At 40.6% G+C, this 20,999-nt stretch overlaps 1 protein-coding gene across 2 annotated transcripts in view; it reads left to right on the plus strand.

The window, feature by feature from the left end:
* The window catches only part of SORCS2 (sortilin related VPS10 domain containing receptor 2), a 552,296-nt gene that overhangs the window by 174,417 nt on the left and 356,880 nt on the right, over positions 1-20,999 (plus strand). For both annotated transcript variants that reach the window (XM_068943433.1, XM_068943434.1), the window contains exon 2: positions 670-737. In XM_068943433.1, coding sequence (XP_068799534.1) covers positions 670-737 — 68 coding nt within the window. The remainder of the gene's footprint in view (positions 1-669; positions 738-20,999) is intronic.

Here is a 20,999-nt window from a genome sequence, read left to right on the forward strand (position 1 = left end):
GTTGAACTAATAGCACGTATTTCTTACTGATTCTTCTCATAGATTAAAGATATTTTGTGGATTAAATTTGGTGATATGTATTTTGTTGAATTTCAGTAGCCTAGATGAGTAACTTGCACAGCACAGGGCTGATTCTTGAGGTGAAAATAGAAGTGGTATTGCTGGGAATATGGCAGACATTGAAGTTGCATTTCCGATCTTGTAAAGACCAAAGCTCCTTTTCTGTCTTAAATTGTTATTTGGGTAATCGCATTCACTTGTCATAGTTTAACACTTTGGATTAAAAAAAGAAATCATGTCAGTAGATGTCAAAGGCTCCTAAATTTAAACCGGCAAACTGGCTTGCTTCTACTGAGGAATTCATTCAGATAGCTTGGGAGCTGTCATTTGGGAGGTGGCTTTATGTGACTGTTCCAACTGTACCCTTCCTGTGAAACAGGCAAGCTTTTATTAAGTCATTTGGTTTACAGGAAACTTTGAGTCCTGTAATCTCTCTCCTCAGAAAGAGGGGGGGGAAAAAAAAAGAATAAGTCTAAAAATGAGAAAAAAAATTCTACTAAGAAGTAAAAATGAAGTGAAATAAGTTTCTTCAGATGTTCAGAATAATGTTGCCCCTGATCTATTTCTTATATCAGTTTATGTGTACAAATATTGTCTTTATCTTTTTAGGTGATCCTGATCCTTACCAAGTATTATCATACTGACATGGGAAAAGTGCTGGAGAGCTCTTTGTGGAGGTAGGTTCTCTACTTTTTCTTACGTCCCTGTTGTCTAAATGGATCTGTTTCTTTTCCCTTTTGAGACTGCTGCAGAGTTGAGCTGATGACTGATTGATGCTAATGTAGCAAGGTTAGCCAGATTCTCATCAGTTCTTACTCTTTTTTTTTTCCCTTAAATGAGCTGCAGCTGAATAAGAAAGAACTTGAAAGGAGATTTAATGGTTTATGCTGTACCACAAATAGTGGTAGAGCAGTAAGGTACCTTTGTGATCCCACCTTATAGGATGCTGTTTCTTTTCTCGTACGTAGAAATTCTGCATTGAAAGTTACTTAAAGACTTTGAAATGTTAACTGTATTGGGCTCTGCCTGTTGGGAGATTTTGCTGCTGTTGCACTCTATTTTGAGGTTAGTAAATAATCCTGATCTAGAAGGAGTTATGATTTTTCTGGATGAAATATAATACCAGTGCAGGTTGTATTGTGTCTTATGACAACTGGGAACATGTAGTAATTCAAATCAGATTTTGAAATTGTTTTTCATTTCCTCGGGATTCATGAATAAGGATATCGATATGCTATTGCCTGTATGTATACAAGTTGCATGCTCAGATGTCTATCAGCACAAAAACAGCTAATGTAAGCCTATGTTACGCTGGTTCAATTTCATGGATCAAGATCAATATTTTCGCATCACATTCTTTTTTCTCACAAAAATACACATTTTAAGCTTGTCAATTGGAGACATTTTGCTATAATTACTATCTGCTGTTGGTGTATTGAGATGTCATGTTTTTCAAGGCAAATGGTTAACAGATACCTAGTTTGCAAAGATGTGTGTGCTTGAATGCATATAGAATTATGCATGTGAACCTATTTGAAATTATTTTAATGGCTTCAGTATTAAATGACAGTTTCCAAATCAGACACCTAAAATCTGATTGTCTTTTGATGTGTTCATTTTGTTCTGCTAGATAGGCTTCGGATGCTTTAATTTTTCTGTGTATCCATATACATCTTCCACCTCTTCCACTTTTGCTAGACCCAGTCAGTATGTACACTTCAAAAGGGAAAGTATTTCATGAATATCAATAAACGTACTGTTGCTCAGATGTTTACTATGCCAGTTTTGCTGGGTTATCTGCAGCAGAAGAAATACTGAAACATTCTGCCTCAGCATCTAAACAGTCAGTACAAGAGACTTATCTGAGTCTGTGTAAATTTGTTATGTAGCCCATAAGCTTCAGGTCTAGAAACAAATGGGTTATGTGATATCTTGTGGCCTAGATACTTGTGAACTCCCATAATTTCCCAAAAGCTTGTAAGAGGATCCAGCCTTCCCCTGTATGTGCAAGAAATTACGCAGAGACAGCCCAAGAAAAGGAGTGGGTATGAGAAATGTCTGTGCCCGGGGCACGCTGCACAGCCAGCTGGGTGCTCGAGGTGGAGAAGGCTGCGTTGTTTGGGTCTTGCTGGGTTTCTCGTAGCGACAGCGTATCTTTGCAGTACCTTGTGCTCGTGCTAGTGCTTGCTACAGCCTAGCCAAGTACAGCCCCCCTTGGAGCACAAGGGTATTTTCAAATAAAAAAGAAACATCTAGTCGTAAAAAGAGATTGGGCAGGAGAGAGAGTAACATCAAATGCGGAGTGCTTAGTGTTGGCTCAGGATTGGCCTTTAGGGCTATGACCGTTTGTAGTTATCCTTTAGACTTACAGGATGGGAAAATAATTGCACTTTTGTTTCTGTTTGAAGTTTTGTCCAACATCTTGTGCAAAGAAGGCAACCAAATGGAAATCTGAATACTCCCATAACTGCGTAAGCACACATCACCTTCCTGTTATATACCCCAGCCTATACAACACATGCAATGTGTTACAAGTTTTGCTAACTATACTTCAGTTTAATCCCTCATAGAAGTCTTTTCAACTTATGCAGTCAGACCCTGCTCTTTCAAAATAAACAGAAAACAGGCTTCAGATAACGTTGCTTTCTTTTGAGAAGGTAAACACTTTAAACAAGGTCATTCAGACCTTGCAGACAGTTGGTATAAGTAACTGGTGTGAACTGTATTTGCATAAAATTGGTGCTCGTGCTTGCGCATAGGAGAATAAGGCCCTTTTACTTACAGGTAGTGAATTTACCAGATAGTTTGTTTATAAAATGAGGATGAAAAACCTGAAAAAAAGCGAGTGCTTAAGATGAGCACTTGGAGCAGGGGTTGTTCGTGCTCCATCCCTAGATATCTTCTGTTTCCTCTGTCTTCCCCCATTCCTGCTTAAAAGCTGCACATGCTGTTGTCGAATTGGGGGAGGCCTCTCCCTGCAAGGTGCCGTTGAAGGTCGGTGGTGGGCAGGCAGGGGTGCTGCACAGGTCCCAGGAGGCGGCTGGGGGCAGAGCAGGGGCAGGGCTCAGGAGGTGGCTGGACCAGGGCTGGGTTAGGTGCAGGGTGAGGCTGCTGAGAAGGTGCTGGCGAGGGGCAGGAGAGGGAAGGATCGGCTGCGGAAAGGTGAGAAGCTCATCAGGTGTCTGTCAAAGGGCCCTGGCGCAGGAGGAGGTCGCTAAGGGCAGAGTGGTGCAGGCAAGACTAGCAAGCCAGCCTGGTTCAAAAACGTCAAGTACTGCCTCTGTTGAGATGCAGCTGATTGTACGTGCTAAAGAAAATCAAGATAAATACTGAACAAAATTCTCAGTAAAGTCAGGGAACTTTGGTGTTTTTTTCTGTGTAAAATAATTGGGTGTAATGTGGTGAACCTGCCTGTTTGTTAAGGAGCTGTGTTGTTTTGCTCGCGCTGGCAGCGTGCCCGGAACGTACAATGCATATTTTATTTTTTCTACCTTTTTTGTTTGTTCCTCTTTTGCACTCCTCTCATTTGCATCAGAACAAATATACAGTAAAGCAGATGCGGAAAATGTTATGGGGAGTTTGTCGGTAGATAAAAACCGTTAATCTCTGCGAGGTTTCTGTGCCCTGAAGGGAATGGGTGCTATCCTGTTACTTCCTGAATGAGTCCAGTGTTTTCCTCCTCCTGTCCTGCCTGCTCTCTAATGAGAGTAAACATGCTTTATAAGCCAATCTACCCCCACCAGGTTAATTTTTTTAATGTTACTGTTCTCTCGCTTTTATCTTGCCAATCAGGAAGTATTATCACAGCTTGACATTTATATATTTATTTATTTATAAGCTGTTGTTTCTTGAAAAATCTTTCCTTTCTTCCTCTGAAACATGTTTCCTCTTCATCTCTGTCTCTCTGTGTCTCTGTTTTTCTCCCATCACTCAAATTAATTATTTTTCCCGGCCTTTAGTGGCTTAGCATATCAGGGAGTGAGGAGGGAGAGGCGACTTGCAGGTCCGGTGATGGTTAGTTGTGCTCCATGACCTTGGAGTTGCAGCCCTGCCTGGAAGAGTAATAGAGTGGAGCGGTGGAGAAAAGCTGCAGTTTGTGGTCAAGTTACCTTTGTAGGTAAATCCTACAAAGCCCGATTTTTGCAAATGGATCTAGGTGATGCTCTGCGACTCTGCAGAGCTTCTTAAATTTATATAGGTAATTTAAGCCTGCCCACGTGGGTCAGGTTACAGGGTTGGGAGACCTAAGGTTTAATTACCTTATAGTTTTGCCGTTGTCCGATAAGATAAACAGTGAACATGGTGCTGGAGAATGAAAGTGTTAGCAACCTTTTACTAGTAGCAGTCATTTCTGGTTGCACTGAAGAGCTGGAGGCGTAAGTGGAAGTGTGTAAGTACTTAGAAAACACCAGTGAGTGTTTGTATAGTTGCTCTTTTTGATACTTTGTTAATGTAGTTAAGGAAATAATTAAGCAGCTGTTAAGGTAGGAGTAAATTGTATGGTTATTTGATTCAAAGTAGGGAAATAAACAGAGGTCATATTGATTTTGTCTTGAATGTAAATGAAAATAAGTAACTTAATGAGAAGGCATAGAGGAATGTTTTTCAGATTTGTTATAAGAGTTTCTGAAATGCAGCATGTCTTGGGGATAAGGGTCAGGTTGGCTGTCATGCTAGGCCTCATTAACTTAATGATGAAAACTACTGTTAGAGGCTAAAACTGCAAAACTGGGTGCTAATATTATCTTCACACATTGTGCATGCAATGAAATTTTACATACTGATGCTATTCATATCACAGTCCACACACATCGCTATAGAGCATAGTTAGGGGATGCAGGACCTGAATCGAAGAGAGCGCTTAGGACAACAGATACTTGAGTGCCTGTTTTCATAGATTTTATGCACCAGTTTGTGCATGAATATATAGATGTGCATATTTTACAGCCTCAGCTGCCTGCCTGCATACATTGCATGAATGCAGCTTTAGATACCTGTATTTGAAACTTAGAATCAAATATTCTAACTTTGATAGCTATCAAGAAATAAATACTAACCTGCAGACCTGAGTTAATTAATCATAGTAATATGTCTTGGAAATAGGTAAATATTATTATCTCAATTTTATAAAGGGGGTAATTGGGAAGTTGAATGATTGCTGAAAGTTATCCTAAAGTGTAGGTATACTGTACCTATAACTCGGTACAGTATGGCCATGGAAATGGCTTCCGGCCCTGCACTTGCACTGGCTGAGAATCCTGTTTCTGACATGAATGCAGCCTTTCCCTTCGTAACTTGATCTAGACAATGAATAATAGATGCTGCTGATGACTGCTAATAAAGTTTTGATTGCATATTATCAAGCTGTAATGATATGGTAGTGCTAACACCACTTGCTGGGTAATTGCCATTATTCCCAGTAGCATCCCTGTGTTGTTACAGCTATGCCACAGCAAAACAAACTGCGTTATTTTATGTTTACTCCTCTCAGCGCTGCATGCTGAGCCCTAGGTAGGCCAGTTTCCAGAGCTGTTGGGATATTTTACCATACTGCACATGCTGTCACTGAGGAAGGACTGAATGAAGAAACAGACCTCTCAGCCTACTTGAATATGGACTCGCTGAATATATTGGGACTCCTTATTCCAAAGGCAGCCCAGAGAGGCAGGGAAGTTGCAGTGCTGGGCTGGGAACTTGTGCGATCCCGGGCCAGTGCTGGGCAGTTCGAGGTGAGAGCTCACGTGTGAGTCCCACTGACAGCGTGAGATGTGGCAGGTCTCAAGGAGTCAGAGAAGTCCCTTGTTTTGGAGGCACAGCTGCTTGTATTTGCACCCACAAAAAGCCACGTATTCTGGGCAAGACCCAGTTGTGCAAGTCCATTGGCCATCAGTAATGATCAATGCACAATGACCACGGTGGTGCTTTGGACCTTTTGCAGAAAAGTGTATGCCTGCACTAAGGTTAAAATTCAGACTATGAAGAGCAGGAGATTCTTCAAAGTATGTGCAGCGAAAGAAATAATGCTCAGGAAAGTAAGATTTCCAAACTGCTCCTGCCCTGCATGGCTCACAGCAAATGAAAAAGAGTACGGGCATTTGCTTCCAAACTGTTTGGGCTTATGGGTGAAAACCAGCTCCTGAAAATGAATTTAAAAAGTAAAACAAAAAGACTAATATAGTCTGGTGCCTCAGTGAAATACTTTCTCATTGTGAAGTGCTGCCTAATAAGTGAGCAACTGTACTCTACAGCATCCTGCACTTCCAGATGGTCTTACACTGTGGTTCTGCTTTGAAAAGTGACTTTGTAGAAATGGCCCCAAGGGACTGAGTTATTGAATCTGTGATTTCCATATCAAGTTTGCACTTTTTCCAAGTAAAAACAAAAAAGAAGTGGCTTTATAATTAGTAGCCCAGCAAACACAGCTTGGGATCTAATGTCTAGCTGTGCTTTCTCTGGCTAATGCATCATTTCCAGTAATACAGATTCTGCAGTCAAAATGCAGCCCACCTGTGCAACGCTTTTGTCCTCCTATTATAGCCTTGTTTACACCTGTTCCACTGTGAAATGGTTTTGGGCTGTTGAAAAGCAGTCCTACAATTAGAATGTTATTTTTATTATTGAACAACAGATTTTTATGACCTCTTTGATCATATTTCCATGTTCACCGTATAGCATTAAAAAGAGCGTCATTATCTTTGTTGCAATTTCTGTCTTGCTAATACTCTACAGTGTGTCGTTACATATTGAATAGTGCAGGAGAGTTATTCTTTAAAATTTTTTTTAGAGTGTTTAAAATTGGATTGTGAAATTACTATTAGAAACCAAATGTAGTAGATTTCAGTCTATGGGTAATATTTTATTGTGGTTGTCAGGTAAGACAAGTACATAAAAAAAAAAAAAAAAAAAAAGACCAAGAAAGCGAGGGGAATGTATCTTGACTGCCTTTGAATGTGCAAGATACTAAAGAGATGATTACTGATGCTTTTACAGGCAGCTGTATTGATCTAGAGCTCCAAGGGTTGCTGATGGCTCTGTTACAATGTCCTTCTGCAGTCTGTGCTCTAATGGGCGCATGACCCACCGTATTCTTTCCTATGGCAAAGACCTAGAAATGCCTACTGTCTGTAGACCCCTCTGAATGAGATATCCTTTAAATGGCTGTTGATGGGGGCCTGGACTCCATTTGAAAGGAGGTCCTTTCAAATCTTGTGTTACCATCCTGGTATTGATTGTATATTTTGATATCAGTACGTACACAGCTCTGAAGGGAAAAAAAATCCCATAAGCAACTTAATCAAAGCTACCAAATAAATATGTCCAAAATTCTTGGACATAGAATTTCATAATTTTATGAAATTATTTTTCATAGATGAGTGTTGTTTCATAACTGCTCTTCGCAGTCATCAACAACTTGGAGCGGTGGTGGTGATGACGACAGCTATGTCAAATATTTATTTGTTTCTAAACTGCAGTTTGTGAATAAACAAAGAATAAATGATACATGGATTGAGATCCAGTTGGAAAGCTGTGATTTGTATTGTTAGGAAAAGGCTCTTGCTTAACGTGGACCTGTGCTTATACTTGTGCTCCTGCTCGTTGCAGCACTGCTGCTGAGCGTGTTAAATATGTCTTGGAGCATGGAGACGTTATTCCTTTACAGGTGCATCTTTTATTTTTTTTTTTCTTCCCTTTTGCTTCTGGAGAAGGTGTTAAATCATTATGAGACTTTATTGTTGAGTCACTTTATTAAGAAAGAATAATTGCTTGTTTAAACTACTGTGAGCCTCCTGCTCCATTTTTTGAGTCGTTTGGACCCAAGTTGTAGAATTTCTGCTTGCTTTAATTGGAGCGGGTATCTTAAAAAATTGTATTGGGCCAAGCTGATTGTATTGGGCCAAGCTGTGTGGGAATTGGCCCATTGTGCCAGCATGCAGGTGCTTGCTTTAAGTGGATTCCATTGGGCTGGGGCTGATGATAATAGGCTCTGTGATCTTTCCTCCCCAAAGCCGGTCCGGGTCAGCAGTAGTGGTAAGTTCAGAGAAGCCACTTCGGCTTTTCCTCAGCTATGTTGTAGACTGATATCTTATTGCACAAGCCTCCCCATAAGAAAATATTATCTTTCTTGCTAGCCTCAGCAGATGAGTTTAAGATGAGGAGTGGAGAGACGATGTCCTTCTATGCATTAGTGGTCTGTGAGGTTTGTGAATTTTGTGTGTGGGCAGTGGGGTGTTTTTTTTCTTCCCTCCCTACTAGTGTTCTCAGTATAATAGCAGGAAGCTTGCACTGGCACTGCCCACGATCTGCCTCTTGTATGATCAAGCTGGCAGCTGCAGTCTCAGGGTTTTTATTGTGGCACGATTCCTCTATACTAAATTCGTATAAGAAATAGCTGAGCCATCATTTGTAAGCAAATCAGACGTTCTTTGCTGCATTGTTATCCATTAACTCCCACTGTCTGCAGGCCAGCGCAGCAGGGAGGTGCTGGGCCCGTAACCTATGGGCAGGTGGACTGACACTATATCTATTAAGCAATGGTTTTTTTTGCCACTCTACAAAACAGAGTAAAGAAGAAACCATACATGAAAGCAGCTAGTTGCATTGCTTTCATTTTTTTATGGTGATAAATGAGGTATAAAAACCTGAACAGAATACATTTTAAAAAATTGATAAAGGATAGAGTCATGGCGTAGGGGAGCATGTGGGCAGGTAGATAGGACATTGTGCTCAGAAACTAGTGGCGTTGCTGGCTCCACCTTCAGCCGACTTCGGGACCTTGTTTGCAGAACCTGCTCTTTCCGTGCTGGCCTCCTCGTGGTCTTTGCCTGGCGTGTTTGTCTGCAAGAGAAGTCATTTGGAGACGTGATTGTACACGAGCAGAGGGACCCCAGTCAGCCCTGGGGCTGCAGTGCTGCTTTAACACAAATCCTATGAAGGAGCTGTAAACCTTCGGGTCATCTTGTGCTTTGTCTCCATAAAGGTCTTGGCTTGAGCCTGAGGAAGAAAGGAGCCCATCGAAGGGCACCAACATAGTGAGACCCACTGTGCGGATAGCAACAAAGTGCCTTTTCTCAGCTGCTGTTTGAATATGCTGCTTTGCAACCCCCCATCGCTTCTCTTCGTGTTGGGCACTGTGTCATTCCTGTGGTATGTGGCAGGCGAGCAGCTTTGCTTACTTCTGTCGGACGTGCAGTCCGCTCCAGTGCATCCCTTGCTAACTGATGGCAAATTAATTTGGTTGCTGAAGCTGAATGAATGAACAGCTGCATAGTTAATTATGCAGAATGGTATAGAAAAATGTACTGTTAATGTTTTATTCTCTCATTATCCCTGCGGTATGGAATATATTTTTCAACATGAAAATAACTAAAGCAATATTTCCCACATAACTTATTTATTAGAGACTTTGTAACATCAGGCAGCTCTTTCTGCTTTAATTTTGGTAGGGTTTGGGAAAAATTAAAGCTTCAAACAGGCCAGTTTTTAACAAGTAAGCATAATCCTATGTGCTAAAGAGTTTAAGGGGGAGTGTACAATGATTAAATGTATCTTACAGCAAGATTTAAATGTCTTGATTCTTTCTGATGTTCTTTGATATGGAAGCTTAGTCAAGACATAGTTTTTCTTTTCCCTGCTCGCGCTCATTGAAAAGATGACTGATTAGCCAACTGGCACTGTTCCAAATGCTTTTTTCTTTTTTTGTTCATATGTGTTTTTATCCCTTCCATTTTTCTTCTGCTCCTCCTCTTTCCACTTTGCCATCGTTTCCTTCTATCCCATATCAAGCAGGGGTAGTAACTGATTTTGCTTCAGCAAATAAAATTCTTGAGCTAAATTTCATGAAGACATTCCAGTCTGTCAGTAGTCCTCCCTCCTACGGGCCTTTTCTTGCTAGTTATTGTCCTGCCTCTTCTGTGGGCTTTCTAGCTCTTCCAGTTCTGATTTGTCCAGTCAAGACTGGACAAGCTGCTTGTGGGTGAGATGTTAAGTACTTTTTGCATTTTTGCCTAACGTGTCATCTCCAGCTGTGTCAGACTGTCTCGTGGAGACGTTCCAGGGCCGGTGTCCTTGTGGTGATGGTGGTCTTCCCTGGCGGCTGCCTTGGCGGACTCTAGATTGTTCTGTGACCTGTGAGCACGTTTGATCCCAATTTGGTTACCTAGGATCTGAAATTGTGATTGCAGTCTGAGTTGGGAGGAGGGAGGGTTACTATTTGTTGAAAGGCATGTTTGCGTTAGTTTGTTTTTGCAAATTTGGCATGTACTTTCTTTGCCAAATGGACATTGTTTTCCTTGAAAAGGGTGCATGCAGTTCAAATTACGTCGCTTGATTTAAAAAAAAAAAAAAAACAAAAAACAAAAAAGACATTGCCTCACCAGAGAAATACAGCTGCCCCTGGGCAAAAGCCAGGGGAACAAGTAGAGCAGGCATGCAATAAAATGCTTAATATCAAAAGGACTAACAGTTCAGTGAGCCTCTCTCAAAAGAGTCTATGTAGTTGAACCCTTAGATAGCAAGTCTTTCAAGCTCTCCCTTCTGGCAGGAAGAGGAAGTGTGGTCGTGCTTTCTATAGGATTCAGATAGTATCCTGTAACACCGATCCATAGGATCACTGTTCTGAACACTTCAACATAAAATATTAACACATGGGAGAGAAAATGGTTTTAAATTCTACTCTCTTCCCAGAATTTTTGGAGACTTATCACTATTTTATCTTAATGCTTACCATATGCTGTCCATGCATTAGTTTGTAATGTCTCTTTGGGATACAGTGTATATGGGAAAATGTGATTAAAAAATGAAAGTGTGCCATTGTGAAGTAAGCTGTCTAGAGCCTGAGATTTCTTTCCCTTGCCTTTAACCCTAGGCCGTGTCAGGTTGCAGGATTTTTTAATTTGTTTTTTCTTCAGTTTGTCTTATAGAATGACAGTAATATTTTATTTTCTATCCACATTTTAAAAAAATACAAAGCAAAATATACAGCTGTTGAGGTTTTTTTGTGTGTGTGATGATTTCTGATGTGTAATACTTAAAGTCTTGGTGCCGTTTTGGTGCAGTTTGCAGCTCAGCTCAGATCACAGCTTCCTGCATGCTCTGCTTGCTGCTGACAGGAAGCACACGCTGGTGAAAGAAGCATCTGCACCGTGAGGGGGCAGTGCTTCCTGGCAAAGTGCAGAAGCCTGGAGTGAAAAATCTCATGCTTTGCCTTTCCATAGGGCCTCAGGTGAATTTATGAATCTCTCTGTGTTCCAAAGTGGAAAGCATCCAAGAAACACATTTAAATAAAATAAAAGAAGGAAAGAAAGTTAATCAGTTAAAGATCAGAAAAGAGTGTTACAAGTATGTTGTATAAAGCACGCTTCTTTTGTTCCAGTCCCAGTGTTATTTTAGTAGGTCACAATTAGAGAAGACCTTGACTGCTTGTTTCAATGTACTTCTGGTACTCCATCTCTTACTGCACTGAGTTGGGATTCCAAAAACTTCACAGTGATTGTTGGACTTAGCATCTCAAAAGGCATGTTAACAAGTGTAAAGTACTTTAATAGGTAAGTATGAATTTCCTCCTGATTTCCATGTTATCTGGAAGTCTTTGCCTCGGTACTTCCAGATGCTTAAGTTTTTATAAAGCTTTTGACATTCCATCTTGGAGATGAATACAAATTGATATTATTATAGTAATCATTATTTCTTTTTTCTGTAGCATGTTTGGTAGGACTGTGAATAGGACATGCATGCATAGATTCAGAGAATAATTTAGGTAGCAAGAGAGCTATGGAGGTCATCTACCCCAGCCTCCTGCTCAAGCAGGACTCTAGCTTCAGAATTGCATTCATGTTGCTCAGGGCCTTGCCCTGACAAATTTGGAAAATCTGTGAGGCTGGAAATCCCACAGCTTTGTTGGGAGACCTGTGCCCACGCTTTTCCACTCCACTGCCAGGGTTATGTCAACTGGAATTCTCCATCCTGTAACTTGTGCCTGTTGTCTGTTGTCTTTTTCATTGTGTGCCATGAGATGAATCTGGTTCTGTCTTATTTATAAATCCCCTTTAGGACCTGGAAGACACAAATTAGGTCCTCCAGTAGCCTCTCTTCCCCGAACTAACCAAATCCAGCCTCCTCAGCCTTTCCTTGTATGTTATATGCTCCCCTTCCCTTGCCGGGCTGGTGACCTTCCGTTGGACTTGCTCCCAGTTGCTGATATCTCTCTCATACTGCGTGACACAAGACAGGGCACACTTAGTCTATCCCATTTGTCCAAGTGGGATAATCTGCCCGGGGGAGGTCTCTCCTTCTCCCTTTCCCGCCAGTGGCAGCTAAGGCACTTCATTACCTCTCATTACCTCAGTGGCAGCTAAGGTGCTTCACTACCTCTGGAAGAAGATAACATTGGTCTTGTTTGCAGTGAGCCTCTAAGCTAAGAGCAGTGGGGACTTTTTTAGCAGCTGGCTAAGAGCCAGCGTTAACTTTTTGTCCTCACTTCTGTTATGCAGTGTAAATTCTTGATGGCTTTTGATTTAGTTGCAGCCAAGAGATGTCATAAATAATGTACAAGCACCTGCTGTAATCCACTAAGGAAAGCAAAGCCTATTGTTTCTATGCATAGAGCTGCTGTTTGTTATGGAGCAACTCTCAGGTAATTACACAATATATGCTGTCACTAGTTGTAACATGGGCTCTTCTAAAGCATTAGTCAGACTGGATGACAGATTTAAGTAATCTTTTTTTCTTCTGAAGGTGTGTCTACCAGAGGTAGATGTTATTGTGTCCACAAATATTAGGAAGAATAATTTTGCGAAGAAAGAAAGGAAAACTATATGCTTTTCACATTCCTTCATTTAGAAGAGAGTTCTTTTAAGTCAGAATATTGAAGTATGCAAAGCAGAGTTCTGGGGGGAAGACTGCATACTAATCCCAGGATGTGGGTAAGGCTGAAGTCTTGTTCAGGGAATGGACTTCATACAGCAGTTTTCACTGCCATTGGATTTACAGAGTTGTGCACAATTTGGGATCATCTTCAACTTGACCTCTACCTTTGTATGTGTATTTTCTTGACTGGTAAGTTTTCAAGGGCCAAACTTAGACACCTGAAATTGCTGGAGTGAAAATTACTGATCACTTGAATAAATACCTGATTATACAATGAGAAGAAATGAGAAGAGGTGCGGTATTGATTTGGTGGATTTCTTGCCTCTTGGTATCTTCCAGTCAAGGCTGTATTCTTTTGTGGAATATGTGACAGATTCAAGGTAACTGGGAACAACACATAGGAAAGAGGATGAAATTCAATGTTGCACCGAAAGTCAGAGTATGCAATAGCCACTCTGAAAGCTCTGGATTTACCACAAGAGCGATCTCCTCCTCCCTGGGACGCTCTAGGACTGGAGATGGGAAACAAAAGATTGCATTTGTTCCATCAAAGGTTGTTCCCTGAGACATGTTACTTCGCCTTAGTATTTTAATAAGAGAAGAGTTGAAGAAGGAAGGATCAACCCTTTCATCTCTTATGGTTCTGTTCTGTTTTAAAACTGCATATCCTGCTTGACTGGCTAATTTGGAGGGGTGATTATGAGGAGACTTCAGTCTACCGTCTGTTGCAGGTGGAAAGGCAAAGTGAATTGCTATGTGTTACATATTTACAAGGTAGGCATTTGGATGATACGAAAGCAGATCCTAGGCCAGACGGGTTCTTCTGATTTTTGTTTTGCTCTATGAGTTGCTCCACATTCGATATTTAATTTTTCTTTGCAGCTTCTCTGTAAAATTCACGTAAAAAGAGCCAGCTGTTCTTGCTATTGTATTCATAGTGAGGAAGATTTCCCAGTCAGCAAATCATTAAATTTTTTTCACTACAACGGTTGCTCCGAAGAAGGCAACTGTATGTTGTCATCCTTGGGGATGTGCTAGCCTACTTGGCCCTTGGCACTCTTTTCTTGAAAACAAACAGAATTTGAGGGCACGAATCAATGCATTACTGGACAAGGGGGCAATAAATTGACTTTGCTGGTGTAAACAGACTTCATTTTTGGAAGCAGTGGAGCTATCATGATTCATGCAGCTTACAAGTCAGGTCTTACAACTTAACAATAGACTTCAACTGCAATTTTTACTAATTGTAGATTTTTTTAGGACAAACATTTGTACAATATGGTATTATTTATTATGGAAGTGGTGATTATCTGTTCCCACTCTTTTTTTTGCACTCTGCTTGGTAGCCTTCAATTTTTAGCAGGCGCTCTTTTGATTTCTGGTGTAGCAGTTCCACAGATGAAGCCATGCAGCAGAAAAAGGGTTACACAAGTGAAAATGCTCAACGGCAAGCATTTTCTCCTCTTGGCAATTTGCACAGGCTTTTTTTTTTTTTGGGTGCATCACAAAGCATCTTCATCTAGGCAGAAACTGTATGATCTTACTGTCGGGTTGGAGGGTGGGAGGAGAGGGACGTTGATTGTGTACAGGTTAAATTATTCTGAGTACAAAACTTGTAGGCTTGAAAGGCCTTGGGCTTTCCTCTGTGCATGTGAGGATGATTGTTGTAATTTAGACAATAAAAAGGAGAGAATTGATGTGTTAGAACCAAGGTGCCGCGTGCATTTGTTCTCAGCTTTCTGACCTATTATTTACTCTTTCACAAGCAAGGATCTTTGTCTAGCCTCATCCCTTATCACTTGCTATTTTTGTCACTTAGTGTAGCGGGCAGAAGATTTCAGCGAGGCACACTGGAGGGCATAGAGGCTGTGGAGTAGATTCCTGGCTGCTGATTTCCTTTTGCGTTTAACAGCAAATGACAATAATCCCGGTGTTAAACTGAGTCCTTCCCCCGCAACCAGTCTTGACTCAGTCCCCCCCAGGACAGCTGGATGACAGTGAGACTCCCGGGTGTATAAAGGCAATAGTTACATCTGCCACAGTTTGCCCACAACACCCGGCTTAGTTCCATGCTGAGAACGAGCAAATGGAACGGTCCTTCCCCTGCTTAAGTATGTAAATACTATAACATATAAGTGTTAAATTGTAAGCTTAAGAGATCTGATTACCTCCAGCTATTTGGTGACACTGCTCAGAATTTGGTCCGTTCTAGAGTGCACATTTGGCATGGCATCGCATGCTCTCGTATTTTATTTTAAAATTGGCACATGACTCACTGAAACTAAGGAACGGTTGAAATAAGACCATGCGGTTAAGGCCTCATGTAAGGTTCACTGAAACCTATATCAGTACGCCTTTTGATGTGTATGTGCCTTGAAGTGGTCATTCCATCTGTGTCACTTCATTTGTTTTCATGCTAAACAAATTAACCCTATATTTCCGCAAATGACAGGTACATATGGATAACCAACCTCATTTTCAGCGGAGGGATGTTCGATACTTTGCAGTTATCCGGTACCCTTTTAAGTTTTTTAATTTGAATGTTCTGAATAAAGGTTTTTCAAAATTATTATCATCTTTGAAATTGTAGATCTGAATGGGTGTTATATATAGCTCTAAAGAAAAACTAACTTTGACAAGCTTGGGACTACTGGAGCAAAAGATCTGTTCTGTGACTGTTGTACTGCAAACCCTGAATACTACTACAGAATGGAGTGCCACAGCCGACCTGCAACGCCCTTTCCCAGCGCAGCAGCTCCTGCAAGGAGCGAAGGTCCAGGGTTAAGATACCATGGTGAATTATCCTGCCTACGTTACGTTGCTGTGTGAGCTCAGGGCAGTGGGATGAACTCCTGGGACCTGATTCACTGCCTCTAATATGGGGATAATGTCAGTCAACTGCCTCTCAGTGAGCATGAATCCATTAACAGTTGCGTTGACATACCATGGGGATGTGTCTATGAAAAAATATACTAGATGAACAAACAAAATTGATTGTTCAGAGCTGTGTATTTTAGATATTGAGCACCCTTGGCTTCTGGTAAAGATGACAGCCGTTCTGTTTGTGCAGTAGAATGGGAAGTATCACATAAAAAGAAAAATAAAAGGTCATAAATTTTCACCTTGTATTTCCACGTCCTTACCAGAATTCTACTTAAGCTTTTTTTTCTTTAGAAGTTAGTTGAGAGGCTTTTGAATTTATATACTCTGCTTCACTGAATGTTTTCTGTTTTGTATTCTGTGAGTTTACTGTCTTTTTATATTGAAATTTCATGGTATTCATTCTCTATTTGAAAAAAATTAGCTCTGTGCAATATCAATAAAGCACAGGTTAAATATATTAAGAGCTGGTTAATTTACATTTTTTAAAAATGTAATTAATTAGCACTGAGTGAGTAATCATAACTTCCTGGAGTTTAGGGCAGATCTGTACCAGCCTTGCTTCTATTCAACATTTTAACCACTTACTTGGCAGGAAATACAAGTTATTGATGATGACAGTTATGGGAGGCAAAAAAGAATTGGCAAAATTATGAGGATTGAACTGTCAGAAAAGCTTTAAGTTGGTCCATTAAAATCAAGTTCAGCTTAATGGAATGCTATTTATCTGGGCATAAGGGATCTGATGCACAAAACACGGTGGCGTATGGTAGAAAGTTGTGACTGTAAAAAAGGATGAGGAGATCAGAGTGGTAACCTTTACGGTTGTGTCGTGGGTAAACAGGTGCTTATGAACTTCATGGAAATTGCGATAGTGAGGAGGGAGAAAAACAGTAACTTGATTTCTGTGCGTGTCCCTGGGAGAGTGATACTGCAATGCTTCATCTGAGCTTCCTGTCCACACATTTAAAAACACATAGAAAAATTGAAGAGTGAGTAAAACGTGTCACAACAAGCATTGAAAGCTGGTGAAAATGGCATACTGTGAGAGGTATTTATTTTGTATGACTCTATACAGAGTGTTAACACTTTGCAGATCATGCCAGATTTTTCCAGGTGAGAAGGAAGAAAGTTAATGAGATTTGCTGATTTACGCAAGCCAGGAGTCTGTTCTGGAAGGCCAGGTGAACCAGGCAAGATGCAGATGCTTTTGATTTGGGAGTTTTATCAACCCCCTGAATAACACAGCTATTCAGCTGTCTTTGAATGGGTTAACTTGTTCCTTAGCAATAACAATTCGTGGGTTTTGCAAGGACAGTGATCATTGACTTTTTTTTTTTTTAAACAATTGGTAAACAGTGTCTCATAACCAAGGCTGCAAATGAGTTGGGAGCAGAAGTCACTTCCCATGACTTACTAATGTACATAAACACTAAGTGATTTTACAGAGAAGTTGTATGTTACACGGAGAAGCTATGAACAGGGACCCTGACACTGACTCAAGCTTCTTTCCCCTTGGCAAGCTACCAGTGATAACTGTTTTATCTCTCTGTTCAGATAGCTCCGAAAGAGAGGAAAAGAACTCATCTTCTAGCCTAACGTTTTGTAATTAGTTTGCAATTTATAACCTTTACTGCCAAATAATTTTAATTCCTAAGTCTTCTAATTTGGTCTAGAATCAGCAGTATTTCTGTGTATCTGTCTCCTCTGTATATCTGTTACCAATAAATTACTTAAACATATTGTCCTATCATAGACTCTTACCCAAACACTTGGATATTTTATCTGTCATGGTATAAACAGTGTAAATCTTTGACATTACCTGAGGATTAGTATTGATCAAATAGCATTTTTATTCTTATAAAGTCCTTCAAACTCATACTGAGAATTCTTTGTATCCAGAATTTATAAAATTCTTACTGTCTTCTGGTGTCCTGTCTTTGAGAAAATTCTCAAAGAAATTAAGTTCAGAAAACCCCAAACTACTGCCTTTTTGCTGCATTTGTTCAGCTAACAAGGCCTCTGTACCTGCTTCTGATTCACCTTTTCTTGCTTAATTCATGAATTTGCACAGTTTTTGCACAATCTGCTTTGCATGAGGGCATGGAAAGGTCTAGGTGGTAATTTTTCTCTTGTTTGGGTACGTTCATTCTCTGATTGGTCTTTGCAGAGTTGGGCAGGTAGAAGGATGAGTAAAGCATAGTAAGATGCAAGAAAGAAAAGAGCGAAAAAGTCATTATGGTACTTGAAAAAAGGCTTTAAAATTTCGATATGCCAAAATGCTTTTTAATCAAGGCTAACTGAGTTTATAAATTTGATCCCGCTTCAAAATTAACAGTACGTACCACCAATGGTGTGTTGAAAGACTTAGTAATGTCAGTCTGATTGCTCGTAGCAAAGTTAAAATAATCAGAAGCCCCACCACAGATGGTACTGATTTATAATCCTTTAGGCAGTTTCAACAGATGGGCCAGGGAACTGTTATGAATATAGCGGTGAAATATGGTCGTCTTTGATGTGAACAATTCAGGTCAGAGCTTAGACCATTAGCAGGGTGATCAGTTTAAGAGAAAATTTATTGTGTTGAAATTAGCTGCAAATGGAGAATTTTATTTTCTTATCTGCTTAATTTCACCAGCATTCAGTTTTTAAACTGTGAAGCCGCTTTAGTTGATCCTTCTGAGAGCATACGAAGTAAGATAGTATGATCACCTCTGTGCAGTAGAGAGACATCAAGAAATCCGAGCTCAAGCACGGGCAACACAGATTTGCTTACTGGGAGCCTGAGTAGGCAAGGTCAGGTGCCAAAACAAAGTGCAGCATGTACAGCCCATTTCTTTATGCCTTTTGAGTGCCTACTAAACCCTGAGACTCCAGGGTTTGACTCTGATATTTCAGATTGAAAGGTTATCAGCGAATGTTTACATGAATGAAGACATGAGTCTTTCTCATGTCTTCTGTGTCACAGCTGCTTATAGAAGAATCCCAGCAAAGGGATGAAGCACCCAATGGCTTAGATGTGCAGCATGTAACAATTTGAAATACTCTTAATTATCCAAGCACTTGTTAGGAGAAGGAGTTGATACTTGCAAGGAGAACAGATGACTAACACAATTCAGAAACACTATAAATTAGCAAATGTGGATTTTGTTTAGGTTTAAATAGACATGTTATGAAGTTACACTGGACAGCTTTGATTTATTGGGTTTCTCTGTATGGTGAGCACATGTGTTCAGTAGACTTTAATCATCCTTTTCAGTAACATCATGACTGTGCTGGGTAAGCAGTTCATGAGTTGTTTCTCCAACTCAAAAAATTACTCAAGTTTTGTTCTGAATTGCACTATTACTGCACTGTTAAATTGTTGTAATTTAAAATACATGGACTAGAAGGGGAAAAATAAGATGAATTATGTATCAGAGGATACAGTTTTGAAAAACCCAGCTATAAATACCCTTCAAAATAGGCAGAGAGAACAGGCGGAGGAAACTTTTTTGGAGACCTCTCTTTAAGGAAAATATTTTTTTAGATTTTTCCCCTCCTTGCCGTTCTTTTTTCCCTTTCTCTTTCCAGACACAGAGTGAGGGGAGGGTGAGAATAAAGGCATTGGGCATAGTGAGAGTCAGGATGACGCAGCGCAAAGCAATCTTAGGGTCCCTCTCAGTTACACATGCATCATTTTCAGAGCCTGTGTTCGTAGGATCAGCACAAGGAGCAATTGGGTCCTTATGGATCAACTTTGAGCAACTCCTTTTTAGGAGTCTTCCTTTTTGGAGGAAAAGGAAGGAAAATAGATTCTTCAAATAATATAACCTGTCTTTACGTCTTGCAGAAGTTTTCTGAAAAGGAGAATCACTTCTTGGAAAGCTTTTGCAATTGAGAATTGAATTTAAGAGGCTAAGTCTTCTGTGATAATAATTGCACAGCTAAGGATGATGCAAATTTAATGGCTCTAATCAAATGAGGTGAAAGAAAGCAAACATTAGGTTTATGCTTTAATTTTTGATTTGCTCTACAGTTGATTCTGTGCAGGAAGAAACGTGTTGTGTGGGGTTTTTTTTTTTTAAACATAAAAAGTTTTGGAAAATATTAATCAAATTGAATGCCCTGAATTAAGATAATCTGATTCCAGCTAAAATGATACATTTTATAACATTTATATTAAAATAGTTTGCTGTAAATTATACTTCAGAAAATAAGAATAACCACATTGAAAGACTGTACTGCTTGATGTTGTGTCTTTGCCCACAAGTGATACCAGATACCTAGGTAACAGAAAGAAAAGAGGGCAATTCTGTAGTGATGGTCCACAGAATCATTGAGGTTGGAAGGGGCCTCTGGAGATGATCGAGGCCAACCTCCCTGCTCAGGCAGGGTCACCTAGAGCAAATTGCTCAGAGCCATGTCCAGTTGGGTTTTGAACATCTGGAAGGATGGAGCCTCCACAACCTCACTCGGCAGCCTGTTCCACTGTTTGATCACCTTCACCTTAAAGAAGTTTTTCCTACGTTTAAATGATATTTCTTATATTTCAATTAGTGCTCATTGCCTCTTGTCTTGTCACTGGGTACTGCTGAGGAGAGTGTGGGTCAATTTTTTTTACTGTCCGTATCAGGTATTTATACCTGATCTTATAGAGAAGATCCCCCGTGCCTTCTCTTCTCCAGGCTGAACAGACCCAGCTCTTTCAGCCTCTCCTTGTTATGTTAGGTGCTCCAAACCCTTAATCATCTTTGTGACTCTTCATTGTACTCGCTCCAGTGTATCCACATCTCTCTTATCGGGGATCCCAGAGCTGGCCACAGTACTCCAGATGTGTCTCACCAGAGGGGAAGCATCACCTCCCTCGACCTGCAGGAGGGATCCCTCCCTCCCTCCTTCTCTAATGCAGCTCAGGATGCTGTTGGCTGCCTTTGCCATGAGGGCACACTGCTGGCTCATATTCAACTTGTTGCCCACCAGGACCCTCGCGTCCTTTTCTGCAAAGCTGCTTTCCAATCTGTTGGCCCTCAGCGTGAACTGGTGCCTCCCCATATGCAAGACTTTGCGTTTCCCCTTGTTGAACTTCACGAGGTTCCTGTTTGCCCATTTCTCCAGTCTGTTGAGGTCCCTCTGAATGTCACTACAACCATCTGGTGTACCAGCCACTCCTTCTAGTTTTGTATCATCTGCAAAGTGTTGCAACAGATCATGCA

Source organism: Struthio camelus, chromosome 4, assembly GCF_040807025.1.
Source record: "Struthio camelus isolate bStrCam1 chromosome 4, bStrCam1.hap1, whole genome shotgun sequence".
Classification (NCBI taxonomy): domain Eukaryota; kingdom Metazoa; phylum Chordata; class Aves; order Struthioniformes; family Struthionidae; genus Struthio; species Struthio camelus.